Genomic DNA, 14,085 nt, shown 5'->3' with positions numbered 1-14,085 from the left:
TTCGTTTGCTGAAGCATTTTTTGCCCCTATATTAGAGTTGGCATTAATTTCTGCGTGTATTGACTTCCGCATTTAAATGAAACATGGAGAATGGCAAAGTGGGTGAGGATAAACATGGGTCAACCAACTAATCACCATTGTAATCGGCAATCGTTTGTGAACATAACTTCCCTATAGAGCTATTTGTAACTGGAAGTAAACAGCCTAATTTAGACGTTTACTTTTCCACTTCATCTCTTCCTCCTAACTGCCCTTTCGATTCTCTTCCATTCTGTCCTATTTCCTTTTATTCTAGTTCAAATATGCTTACGGAATTGTCGAGTTCCATGACGCAGGGGAAAAAAAATATAGGATAGGGAGAATAAGCTGATGATGAGGACGAGGATGATTCAGTGTTTTACACTATCCCCCCACCTTCCTGTCTTCCAATCACTCCATCCCACTTTTCATATCTTCCACAAATTGGAAACAATTGGCAGCCGGCTTTGAAATCGAGTTTTGGTTTACGTGAATGCTCAAAAGAGCATTCTGGTGATGATTTTGCTACCCTTAATAACGTAGAAACACTCCTGAGTTAAAATAGGTAGGTTAAAAAAGTAAGAAAACGTGGTGTCCTCCTCAGATCATCCTAAAATTAACAAGCAGCGGGTGAGATCTGTACAAAATGATTGAGTGATTACTGGCATGGCCGATAGCGTGGTCTCTCTGCAAGGTGAAACGGTGAAAATGAATGGGTGATTAACGCGAACGAGCTTATTGGTCTCTATTCGCTTCACCGCTTCCCACTGTCTATTTTGGAGGGGTGAAATAAGGGAAGCAGTAGAGTGTGAGGGTGGGAAGGCTTTGCTATGTATCCTCTCCCATTCTTATCTTCTAATTACAAACAAGGGTAAGTGAGATTACGTAAAAAGAGGTAGAATTAGTATGCAGTGGCTAATACTATTCGCAAGTCGATGTGGTAGTGGACCTACGAGGAGTAGATGGGTGCACTTTTGGCCAAGTTGGGAGGTGGTTGAATTCACTGCTTGTCGGACGCAGAAATATTCTGTTCTCATGCTAACGTTGGCACTGTGAGTGGTTGCATTCTCTGTTTATTTAATGTGGCTGAGTTTATATTGTCAGCCATTGCAAGGCCTTGCAAAAATGAGTTGATTTTGCTCCAAGTAGTAATGACTCTTCCGACCACTGTGATTTATGACTCCTCTGCATGCATCCATTCAACGTCTTCCTTGTAAGTGGAAATAGTGGTGGACTTGAGGTGGAAGTCAGTTCCACTAAGCCTCCTTAAGCAGACAGTTTCGGTTGATTCCACTTTTTATACTTTAGCTTATAAGAGTCGGGATGTAGAAACTACATCCCAATTTAATGGCTAGTTTCCTCTGGCATCGTGGCATAGATGTTTGTCGGATTGAGCTGTCAAGTATCAATCAGGCGTTACTAATCATCAGCCATTAAAGCCTTTTTAAGCACCAAAGCTCACCGACCAAAGAATCGCGTTTTTAAACTGAACCATCCCCGTTGTTAACGCTTGGTCGTTATTGGTAGAGAGTATTTAATGGAGAATTACCGATTGCACTGAGCTATGTGCAGTGATTTGATGTAAATTAGAGGCAGGAGAACGTGAAGACGTAAATACTGCATTTCAACATCTAAAAGGTAGCATTGATGGAGGTCTCCATCTCTAGCTGTTCTGCAGCGGGTGGATAAGAAAGTAAGAGAGGAAGGGGGAAAGGAAGAACAACGCGTCGGTTAGGTAGGTAAACACACGCGAAAGAGAAAATCGGCATGACAATGGCAAGAAATAATGATTCATTGTAAAAGAGAGGGATTTCGAATATCCATTTAAAGCACAAAGATGTTTATGGGGTTGAGTGGATTAGTGCATTTTTATTGTCTTGGTACGAATGAGATAGTCGAATAGAGAGAGCTTTATAAAACATTTTCTTATTTAACTCATCACCTTTGCAACCACCAGTCCTTTTGCAACATGGCACGCTTAAATGCACATCTTGCGATTAATTGTTTTCCTGTGTGGCTTGAAATCTTGAGCTGTGTTGAAAGGGTACAAATACCGCTTTCCTCACTTTTACTTATTCTATGCTTCTAACTGAGGCTGAAGAGGAAATAGAAGCAGTTTATCTTCCATGCCCACAATGTGCATTAGGTAGTATCGAGTGATGGGCAGATCTCATAATTATTTTTTATTAGAGATTTATCAAGTCGGCAATTAATAGTAACTGTGAATAATCGCACACAAAGCATGCATTTTCCTCCACGGCTGGAGGGCTGCGCATCTCAGGAGCGTGGGTGTATAAGAGAACGAGTAGAATCGTAAGGAGGTAACCAACTCTACAGTTGTTCACTTAGCCGTGCAATAAGGAAGTCATTTCCCATCACAGGTCAGTCGTGAGAGAAAGTGTGGGAGTTGCGACTGAGCTTCCTTATCCCCATTGTCTCCTCTCTCTTCTGTTGAAAAAGATTTAAAATTTTACTATTGCTTTCGTAAATAGGGAGTCTTTTTTGAATTAATGTATCAATTTTTGGGTGGTGATTCAAGAACACAATATCACTACTTCGCTAATTGTCCTACAGCAAATCTGATGGGAGCTTCCACTCCCCTCCTGGATCTGCAAGAGATCCGGATTCCTTTCTTAAAGAAGATACGGCCAAATGAAATCCATCACATTTAAGCAACATTGTATTAGGGAGGGTTCTGAATAAGAGACAGGTGGTAGAGAACACTCCAAAGGCCAGTGGTGTCGAGCAACTTTGTGGTGCGTGAATATAGAAAATAGCACACATTTTTTAAGTCATCGGATAAGACATTGTCAATTTCAAGCAAAATATAAGCTAGGTACAATCTTCTAGCAACCAGAATGAGTTTGTCCTAAAAGCTTACTCTAGGATATGTAGAAAATCCTTGTTGAGGAATTCCACTAATCTAGAATAAGTTGACTTTACACGTACGACCACCACATATTTTAATTATATAGTCATAGAAACAGTTCGGCCACCACAGCTCATAAAATTTATATTATAATGAAGGCATCCACTTCTCTTTAGAGAGTGACATTTTAGTTAGATCAAAAAAGGAGCTGGCAAAAGTGAAAACCAAAATGTCATTTTTTGTGCCTGATTGAGCTACACAACGTTAGCCTAGATCCTTCAAGATAAGCTAACTCGTAAAATTTCCAGCTATGCCTTTGCAAACACTGATTTTTACACTGGTGAAGAACTCCTATTTACGATTCATTTTGGCTGGAGAAATGACTGTCTAGGTAAAGAAGCATAGCTTCGTGGCGGATTTTTAAATACCTGGCCGTTTCTGATGAATTTGCTGTCTTTAAGCTTGGCATCTGATAGGAATGCTTTTCTCTCAACCTGATTCATGTTGATTTTTCCTAAATTTCTGAATCGAACCCATAGGTGGAAACAATTTAGCTGGCTTCAAGTCATATATAATTTTTTCCAGTACACGGTAGACAAGTGATCGTGCTAAGCACCAGAGCCAAAATTGTTGATGTTAAAATTTATGCAAGCAAAATGATGAGGAAATCAAATTTAGCCGCACACTAGACATAATAATGAAAGGTGATTTCTTTACTCAGGCACATTTTTAGTTTTATTAATTGCCTCTCCATTCTGCTTCAAACTGAAAGCTTTGCAAAGGAAATTAAATTCTTAAGGAGATCTAACGTCGGCAAGGTACACAAATAAACTCAATTATTTTTAAGAGTATAGGAAGCTAACTTGAAATACACAGCCCAAATTATGTTTTCTTTTATAAGTTAAATCAAACCAGACAATGAACTTGTCAGCTATGAATCTAGATTGTTTATCAAGCCCTCCTCATAATTCCAACTCACTTTCTCAGATATGCAATTACCTTGCCTTACAGGAGTAATAATTGTGTTCCTGGCAGTTAATTTGCCTCTTTTTTCGGAAATTATTAAAATTAGTTTGTTGACTTCACTTGCTTTTAAAAACATGAAGTCGCATTTCGTACCCTTTGGTTGCAGAGCTGTTACCCTGAGTCCTGCCTAGGGTTATTCCTCAAACAATTACTTGACGAATCTCTAGTAACTAAAGTCCCTATAATGCATACAGCAACAAATAACCCCAGGCTCATAAATATCATTAAAAAAACCGTAATCAGTTTACATTTAACTACACCAGAGCGGGAAATGAGTTGTGCGTTCAACTGGCCTACCCATGATTGTTTCTATCATCTTAAAGGAGGATCCGACTGTCAGTGACGTCTAAAACGAGTTCCGAATTGTGGGCGAGGACGCGGGGGTCAGCCAATGAATACCTTGTTTTCAGAGCGGTTTAACTGCTTTAAAGTTCAAATTCAAGAGGCAAAATACTTTGTATTCACTAAAGTTTGTACTTCTAAATAGTTAATCTTCATATTTGAATTTGTGGCAATTAATCATTTGCCACGAGGAAAAAACTAGCCAAAAGCTAACCTTTACAGGCCTTTTCACCAATTGGTCTAGGCGCAAGAACCGAATAAGACCTTATGATAATTCCGTCAATTACAATTTCCTTTGACTATGGATCCATCAGCCGAATTTTTTTATTCATGAAGTAATCACCATAAACACATATTTCATTGTTATACCTGCTAAAAGCTGTCTTAACAGGTGCTTTCACCAGCAACATATATTGTGAATATTACAATCTATCTCATGAAGTGGGCCTCCAGAAAGAGTTTAGTATAAGGCAGCTTGATTCTGCTCTCTTCTGAGCAGTTCAAATGAGAAAGGGTAAGATTATTCCTTACCATGGTTCTCTATGCAAGCCCAGCGTTTTAAAATGCTTCGATGGTCTTGACTATGTTACACGACGGAAGATAGAGACCGATTAAGCACTGTTTAGGAGTCCTAGAGACAATTCTTAAAAAATTACATTTTATGCCCTCTTTAGGTTGAATAATCAAGACTTCCTATTCATTCTCTCTTACCTATTTCGGTTTAGCACATTTATATGCTTAAAAAATATTTCCTACAAAATACTGACTCCTCTACTTGAAGACGGGGCTGTTAATGTGCAGTTAGTTGACCACGATGTTCGTAGTTGTCTTGTCCCGAAAAAAAACCATTAAGTGGCGATTAACGTGGGGAACATTTGTGGATACTTCCTCACGGCTAGTCCGTGCATTAATGGAAGTGAACGCCTTAGCCTGCGCGTAACTTTGGTTAATTCAATCCTTCCATTCTGTCTTCTCGTTCTTTTAGCCCCTAAAATATTGGTAAATGTCTGGAGGGAAATTAAGCACTGGAGTAAAAAAACAAACTACGTCGCTAATTTTTGGTTTTCTACTAGTTGCAGAATGACTGCGTCTTCTTTACCAATCTGTTCATTGCCATTGAGCCCTAGCTGTTCCCAATTTATCTACGAGCTGAGATGAATGCCACAATATACGCTAGTTTTTTATAAGACGTCTTTTTGGTGATGGCAATGCAGCTATCAAATTGGACAGCATCGAGATACAATTTGGCCAGTTTATCAAAGTCTGACGGCAACTATTTTAGGAGTAGGCATTTTATAAAATACTGAAATCTAAAACAACATTAACAGATGAGGTGAAAATGCCCTGGGCGGTAAAAGGCCATCAGTAACACAATCACAGATTGTTTGTCCTTACAAGTTACACCGAGAATTTGACAAACATTAGATTAGACAATTTTACTACCTCCTTATGGAAAGCATCAGCTATTACGAACGTAGAACTTGTGTAGTAAGATGAGGCCCAAACGATTGTTTGCACTGGTTTTTTGGCGGATAGAGTCCGTCAACCCGCCCATACTCCGTGCTTTTGTCCACAAGAGTGTATGGCAAGTTTTGGCATCTGCGTTGCTGCACACCCCTGCTAGCCTGTGGTCTGTGGATGAGGAATGGGAACGTAAAATGTAAAGGCGAGTAGATTTGAATAGAATAATCTAGCCGAACATTCTAGCCTCTATCCAGGTAGGACACTTCAAACAACACATTCAGCTTATCGAACAGACTATGTAAGTGGAATGTAACAACGAGAAGCAGGAAGGGGAGGAGGATGCAATGCTATTTAGTCCTGTTTCCATCAACCCCATTGAAAGTTCTGCTTTTCCGAGTGCTATTCTACCCCACTTTCAAATCGTGTTGCAGCAATCTCCATCTAGGTCAGTAGTTGATAGTTAACCAGATCAAGCCATTTCTGAGATGACAATGCAAGAAGATCCTATTTTTATTGTTTCTCTTGGATTTACCTAAGGAAACTTAGGGTAGCTCGCAATTAACAGGGATGCCTGACTCTCAGATTCATCTCTAATTTGTTCACAGATAAAAAGCCTTCGTCGGCTGTGTACTTCATACATCTGAGCAATGATTAATGACTAAAGGAAGGAGTGCTGTTGCTTTGTAAACTTCGTCTCCTTCACCTGCATCACTATATCCAGACGGTTGATTAAGCAGACTTCGTTCTTATTAATCATTACTGCCTAAATGTTACCTTGCAGTGATCGTCACTTTGGGGCGAGGTTACATCCGTATTCTCTCCAGAAGCCTATCAACTTTGCGCAGACTGTTAGCCCGTTAATCCGAAGCCTTCGTAAGTGTTTAGTGTATGGCATCCCGTGGACTACTTAATGTCGGAATTATCCTCCATAAATGCACATTAAAGGATATCTCATTTTTTCGATTTGTTAGTGATAGACTGATTTGAAAAATGAATGATTAATTCGACAAGGCGATTCGAGGTTCATCATTTTGCATTTAGTGCTTTCCTAAGCCTCCTCTTGGGAATGCCATACAAAGGTAACCAATTTGGCAAGGGTTTAACGTTTTATGTGTAACCGAAATCAACCCATAACAAACTATGCACTGTTTACCTTATAATGGACGATCCACTATATCTCATGATGTTACCATTTCAGAAAGACTTGATATGGGCAATATTAGTAGAGAACAGCCGTACCGTTTCGCGATTTGCTTATATCTGCTACCTTGACAACCCACTATTGCCTCACCTTTGTCCAAAAGATATTTTCTGCTTATTAAATGCATATATATTTACATCAATGCAAAGCTATACTTTTGAGCAAGCCTTATGGTTGGAATTTTTTTCAAGTAAACTAGCCGACGTCTAAAGGTTGTAAGAAACTTTAAGGTTACATGTAATTAGCCTTCAACCATTAAAAACGGATTATTATACTTTGCTTACTTGTTTAGCTCTTCTTCTTTGTATTTTCGGTGGGCGGCATGGCCTCTGAGTCATGTCAGTGGCTATCGACCCTTCTGTAAGTCAAAATTGCATTTTTTGCTTTAGCACTGGGTCTTCCTTCGTCTTCAGGGAAGTCTCAGAGTGCTGCAGGCTGACATGAGACTACGTAGATACGAGATTCATACAAAGTCAAAATAGTTTTCGTCCGGGTGTTATAGCTGCTAAGCTTTATTTTGGTTAAAAACATATATGCCGCCACTTGAATCACTCACACGTTTGAAAAACGTTTCAGAGAAATTTTTACCAATACTACGTTTAGAATTTGGGGAAATTTTTTTAGTGGGGGCGATAATAAACTGCATCGCTCTGACGGGTTAGATAGAGGGCATGGTGAGCACAATGCAGCTCCGACTCATTCACACGCATTACAGCAACCATTTGCTTATCAAAAAATTTTAACAAGAATTTACAGGCAGTGCCTTATTGTTCACGCCCACCTTTGTTATTAGCTTGGTCGGCTATCTTGTGGAAAGCAAATGACGACGGTTTCAGAGAAATCCATTTCGTGGAGCTACGTTTAAGAATTTAGTGTATTTTCTGCTAGAAAGTTATAGACCAAGATATGGTTGAAATTACGCTGCAATGAAGTATTTTGTCCTAATAAGTTTAGCTGTCGACGCGTTATGCACTAAGTTCTAATTTTTACTCCTTTTCCGTTAAATGCACTGTTTGTAACGGCGCCCACTGCGCCATTCCACACACTCTTTTACTCATTCTGGATGTATTTTTGACTTAGTACATAAATCTCGCTAAGCTAGGTAATCTAGTATTATCTAAACTGGTCCCAAAGCATTACTAAATTCACTTATCATATATTTTATAAGCCAACGGTTGTGCACAACTTAAGTTTAGGCAAAATATTTGCCAATCCTTAAGGGCAGTTATTTAAGTGCCTCGTTTTTCTTCACTGGCAGTCTTCTCAAGCCACTTCATACGACTCGAGACGTCTTGCTTGTTTGTTTAATTCTTAGCACTGGTAATGCGGGCACTTAAGGCTGCTAGACGGTATAGCCTACGGGCCACCCTAGAAGTCCTTCGGCCCATCTCTGCGTCGGCAAAATATTTTCTAAACCTGTATTATAAATTGTTTGACATCAGGAAAGGCTCGGCTTGATGAGATTGCGGCAGCGGAATTAGAACTTTATCCGAAAGAAGAACTACCCTGATTCTTATTACCGAAGGCTTAACCTTAACTCGACGGAGGAGCATATGCAGATGATGCAAGAAGCGGTGCTGATTCCTCATGGAAAGAGTGGAAGTGTAGTCAGTCTTAGACAACTACACCAGTCCCATGTTCTACAGGAATGCTGTTAACAACTAAAGTGTCACTAGCCATGGTTGTGAATTATCTAGAAAAGTTCGTTATGCAGCAGTCTACAACATCTGTACGTAGGTGTCAGTGAAGAGAAGATGCGACACCTCGCCCATTGTACTTCCAACTGGATAAAACTCAACTATTTATAACTGGGTCAGTACTGAAGTTAAAACGAAGTAATGAATCGCTTAGATGCAAAATCTGGTCCCCATTAAACTATTATCATCTCCGTTCCTTATTAAATGGCTTTGCATTAGGCCAGTATTATTTCTACTATTGATAGACACACAGAATGGCCACCACGGTTCCCTCATCTCCATTACTGTCCTAAAATAGGACAAAAATACAGATCCAGTAGGATTTTCAAACGTGAATTAGTGACATGGCGTCCAAATATTTTCTCAGTTGAACGCAAATTCGCTAACTGGCGCGGATTTTACGTGGGTATTGTTTGTACAGCACCGACTACGTTGTGAGGGCGACACAGGAGATTGACCATGAGAAGTACTGGGGAGGACGGTCAAAAGAGGGGAGGGGCTATATAAGACCTTGATTGTTGTCTGACTTTTCGTTTTTTCCATGAAAGCACTAAATGCTCGGCCTTTGTACTTTCACTAGAGGGTCTTTTCCTGAGATTGTGCTGGTAGCCTTCTCTCAACCCTTCTTTACATCGGCTATTCATTTTCCTTTCTGGCATTATAACTTCCTTCATCCCCAGAAAACACTGGAGACGCCACTACTGTTATAATTTTCAAGTAGTCTTCAAAAGCATACTGTTTTTCTGTGGGAATTTCAAACATATTTTATGGATGAATAAACTAGCATTTTTTTTTGATAAAATCGGAAGTACAAAGCTCTATAAAGTAAAATTTTTAGGCAGGCGATCATAAATCGCTCCCGCTCAATGCTTTTACCCGCATGCTTGCTGTACAACGCGTTGAATTTTTATTACCGAAATTGTGCCAACCCGCTTGAATGGATGGATGTGGAATGCGCAAACAACTGAGGACTTTAAGGCTCCCTCTTTCCTAACAATCAGTGCCAGCATACACAGGAATGTGCTTAGGCTGAAGAAGCCTCAGGTAGTGCATGCGCCTGTCAAGATGTCATTTTGGGAAGCAAGGTAAAGGGGACATTGTAAATGCTTTCCTAAATGAATTTAAATGGACATATTTACATGCCTTCTAATTTCCTGGGTGACAAGGAAGGAAGTAAGCGCAGTCCTTTACCCTCAGTTTAATTTGATTGTTTTTCTTTTAGCATCTATAGCCAATCCAGTAGTCTTAGTAATCAAAAACATTTAAAATGATGTCAAATTGCACTAAAAGAGCCAAACAGTTTAATAACTGATGACGGCATCTTTGAACTATTCGGCAATTAAATTTCAGTCGTAATCAGACATAGCTTTAAGGGGTCCAATCTACCTCATTAACATGCACGTCTACACCCACACACAAGAGTGGGGATATCACCAGCACATAAGCTTGTCTTTATTCCTTCAATCAGCCAGATGTGTGTTTAACTTCCAAATATGGATGTCCACCCACCCACACATACGCCTACACACAAATTGGCAAGGATGTGAGCAGTACTGCGTACTTAAACCCAGTATTCATCATTTCCCCTCAGTTTTATTTTTTTTTCCAAACGACGGCTTCATTATAATAAATGCCAAAGGGTACATTTCCTTGATTCTCCTCAACCAAAATGGTTTTCATAGTGCTTGATTGTTGAAATTGCCCATTCTTTGAGCAAAATGTGTTTATGTCCTCGGTATGACAAGTAGACAAATGAATTGAAATACATCTATCCAGTGGTTCTTGTTTACGAACAAAAAACTTAACTTCAAAGCTGGCTGCTTTTAGAAGACAATTGCTCACACTAGACCTAACAACCTAAACATTTCAGCCTGAGTTTTTTGCTCAGTTGCTTTCGCCATCTCAATCTACTTATTGTGGTGGTATTGACATGGGCTCTTGCCTATTCTTTGCTAAACTCGCACTGGTCAGCTAGAGGGAACAGTTAGGAGGCAATTTTAAAGTTACTTCACCGTGTTAGAAGTCTTCATGTGTATTTGTGAATGTAACCGAGAGCATATATAAATAGATAAAGCACATTACTTCAAAGCCTTCAGGCAGAATATCTGTAGACAGCACCATTCCGGAGGTTCAAGAAGGATGTACAATCAATCTGAGGGGTGCCTCTCAGAATTACATACTACAGTGGAAGTAGGCGTCCAGAAATCTGATTCGTAAGGTAAATGAAAATGACTGGGGGTTTACACAACTGCTTATTCCATTTCATTCTACTTCCGGGTAAAGTACATCTACTCCAATCGCTAAGGACAAGTAACAACTATCCTTAAGGGTTATCAATTACATTCCTTCCACACCTCTTTACTTTGTTGATACAAATACACTCTGTTGTTGAATTGTTCGCTGACTTACCTACTCACTTACTTTTTATAGGGAATGACTTTTGTGTTGCAAAGCTGAGTAAACCACTACACAATTTGTTATTCCCACACAATTTCAAACACTCCCACACAGTTTCACATTCCTCAGCTAGCATCAATTTGGCTTCAGAGGGATGTGCATTCATTCATTTTTCAATAAGGATTGCTGACCAACTGGAGTCCATATAATAAATAGGACTGAGACCTAACCATTGCTTGATGCCATCTGATACAACTTAAAGTTATGGAAGAGTAACGAGTCCTATTCTTACTTAAGAATTAGTCAGGGGAAGAGAATCAGTCAATGGGAAGGAAGTACTAGTTGTACCCTTAAAACACACAACAAGATCCAGTATCTCAAATAAGAAAACCTACCTGTGAGATTTGCACTTTAGAAAGGGGAAGTTGCGGATATACTGCTTCATCCACACCCCTATCCTACTTGCGCCTTAAACTGGTGTTTCTAGTAGTGGCAATTGCCACTTCTTCCTGACACACATTCATGCATGAAATAAAATAGATTGTTTGAGAAGAAAAGTGGGAATAAATGAAGGTGGTAAGGTGGCTTGAATTTTTGGAATAAATTGTTACACAATATTGGGTTCAGGAAAGATGAGTATTGCAACGATGGTAGTCTCATTAATACACATCACGATAGTTGCATTCATTTTCTGTTGGTAAAACAGGATCATCCCACCTTCTCCTGAAAGCTTTTATCTCTTCCGCGGCGTGGCCTTTTAGACGTCATAGCGATGCTCGTCCGATCAAAATTTTTTATTGCCTCGGCTATCGTTACCACCACAGCGCTCTCCGCCTTGGTCAGTAGTCCAGTTGGAAAACTTTCACTGCTGCGGCTGCACCCATCCCCTTAACTTTATCGTCACGAATAGACATATCGACAAAAGAGCTTTTCTTAGGAAAGCTTTCTAATTTTGCAGAAAATTGGCCTGTCTCAGAGGGGAAACCACTTTCCACTATAATTGGTTAGTCAACAAGAGTGAAGGACTGAATAATTAATGCCATAATTTTGTGCCACATTTACTACAAAATCAAAGCTGTCGTGACTTTTAATTCTACCTGCATTCATTATCGTTAAAGTCATAGAAAACGAAGTGGTGCTAGCATTTGGTATTTGTCTGACAGTTGACGTGTTAAATCAACCCAAATTATCAACTAACAAAGAGATGAAGTTCAGTTAGATCTTTGGCTAAAGGCAACTCAGAAAACGCTGCGTGCGCACTGACATTTGTAACACTGATCGTGAGCTGAACAGGAAACTTCCAGTTTTACTGTCTTCTGATGGCAGGAACTAGTGTCTACTACTGAAATGTGAAGTGATACTTTAATGAGGTTTTTTTTTCAGCTGCCTGATAAATCTGCTGTTTCCAATCCGTAAACGACATAAACCGAGTGATATAAATCAAATATACAATCAAGCCGTGCAAATACACTTTTGTCCGAGGCAACAAGTCAACCCCGCCTGTCTTCTACTAACGACGGTGTGTTGACAGCTAGTTTGGTGTCTTGTGCAGTAGTACTGTTCCAACTTGATGTGTTTTCGTCAAGGTGATACATTTGGAGGGGTCTAAATGCACAGCCTCTTGAAGCACGAGACAAACGAAGATGGAAGTAGCGGTGCAGTAGGTTGGCATATTTAACCAAGTTGTGATTGCTTCATGAGTGTAGCTGACTGCTTTAAAGTGGGACGAAGCGCCCATTTCCACTTAGAGCGAGCACTCCATTCTCCAAACTCAGTTTCCTTATTGCATACTGGGACTGTAGTTGTAAAAATGCAGAAGTTCTGTTCGGCTATGCTAAAGCAAGTGTAATTCAGAGTCCGTAAATTATCATAAAGCCAGTTTTGTTTACATGTCTTGAATGGGAAATGGGACATGCGGTAATGGTGGATGGCTGTCTACTCTCACCTGGGAAGAAGGAATGACGTAAATTTACCATCTCCGTCAGTGTACTGCACTGGCGATTGAGTTAACCAATCACTTTGGGTGGTGCCTTCCTTAACCATTCACCGTTAGCCCCATTTTGTCTGCCACTTCTGGTTTGAAAATTGAGCTCGGATGAGTAAACAAAAGCACATTAATAAGCTCAAAGTGCTGTCTTCACGCATAGTTCCAATTTTTAATCCACTTGTGTGCATCAATGGAATACATTCCGTTTGAGCAGGCTTGCATGTGTATACAGAAACTGTACCGCTGTTCATTGGTGTTCATTATGTCCTGGAGTTGGTTGGTGCGAACGCAGTCTCTATGGTGGTTTTAATTAGAGTACTGAAGGATCACCAAACTCTTAACCCTGGTCAACACATTATCATGTCGGTGGCGTTTTAAAAGGAGTGGTAGTATCTTCATTCAAGAGTGATAAAATTTTCCTAGCATTAACCTCGTAGATATTGAATGAGGAGAAACCGACACTAATTTCTGTATGGAATTCAGGTTTAGGTCTACAGCTTTCCATTTTATAAAAGGGTTGAGTCATGGGGTAGCCTAATTTACTACAACATTTTACCTCTGAGAATTCGTGACCGATGGGATTACTTCCACATAATTGACCCCAAATCGCCCATTGAGCGCTTTAGCTAAAAGCGAGAGGTCTTTATATATATACCCAGATGATAGCGGCCTAAAAACTCCTCTTTTCCTTCAAATCATGGTGTATAAAGTAGGTCTTTTTGGGGCAGGTCCACATTTGACGCTTTATTAGAGGTTCTTTAAATGGCATCCCGGTGGCCTCCTAATAGTATGACGTAGCCTAAAAAGTTCTGACTGTTTTAATAAGTATTCTTTCTATTTCCTCCCTTATTATTCCCCATGCAATAAAAACACGATGAAGTTTGAATAACAGGGGGTTGGTGTGATATTGATGGCTTTAGACGTGTCACTTCGGAGTTCACCTTTAACGTCTGATCGTGGTAAAGACCGGACCGGAGCAATGCATTCGACAATGCGGTGGTGATGGTGGATACTAAGAAGGTATTTGCTACCAGGTGACTAAGGGTAAGCAATTGTAAGTTAAAATGCTCCACATAAATGGTGA

At 39.9% G+C, this 14,085-nt stretch overlaps 2 protein-coding genes across 2 annotated transcripts in view; both read left to right on the top strand. All coding sequences in view use genetic code 11, as the record gives it.

The window, feature by feature from the left end:
* EGR_05011 (hypothetical protein) overlaps nucleotides 1-5,107 on the top strand; it is a gene marked incomplete at both ends in the record, with an annotated part of 8,841 nt that extends 3,734 nt beyond the window's left edge. Inside the window, 4 exons of the mRNA XM_024494260.1 lie at nucleotides 2,209-2,331; nucleotides 3,196-3,278; nucleotides 3,789-3,900; nucleotides 4,930-5,107. Of these exons, the coding sequence (XP_024351354.1) occupies nucleotides 2,209-2,331; nucleotides 3,196-3,278; nucleotides 3,789-3,900; nucleotides 4,930-5,107 (496 nt within the window). The remainder of the gene's footprint in view (nucleotides 1-2,208; nucleotides 2,332-3,195; nucleotides 3,279-3,788; nucleotides 3,901-4,929) is intronic.
* Nucleotides 5,108-6,902: 1,795 nt separating this feature from the next.
* On the top strand, nucleotides 6,903-9,469 carry EGR_05010 (hypothetical protein; the record flags this gene model as incomplete). The annotated part of the gene is made up of 4 exons (XM_024494259.1): nucleotides 6,903-7,110; nucleotides 7,636-7,769; nucleotides 8,837-9,023; nucleotides 9,339-9,469. 4 exons carry the CDS (start codon nucleotides 6,903-6,905, stop codon nucleotides 9,467-9,469), a joined length of 660 nt encoding a protein of 219 aa, XP_024351353.1.
* Between the last annotated feature and the right edge of the window lie 4,616 nt (nucleotides 9,470-14,085).

Source organism: Echinococcus granulosus, assembly GCF_000524195.1.
Source record: "Echinococcus granulosus chromosome Unknown EG_S00034, whole genome shotgun sequence".
Taxonomy (NCBI): Eukaryota; Metazoa; Platyhelminthes; class Cestoda; order Cyclophyllidea; family Taeniidae; genus Echinococcus; species Echinococcus granulosus.
The sequence above is the reverse complement of the archived record's forward strand: the minus strand, read 5'-3'. Positions and strand labels throughout refer to the sequence as shown.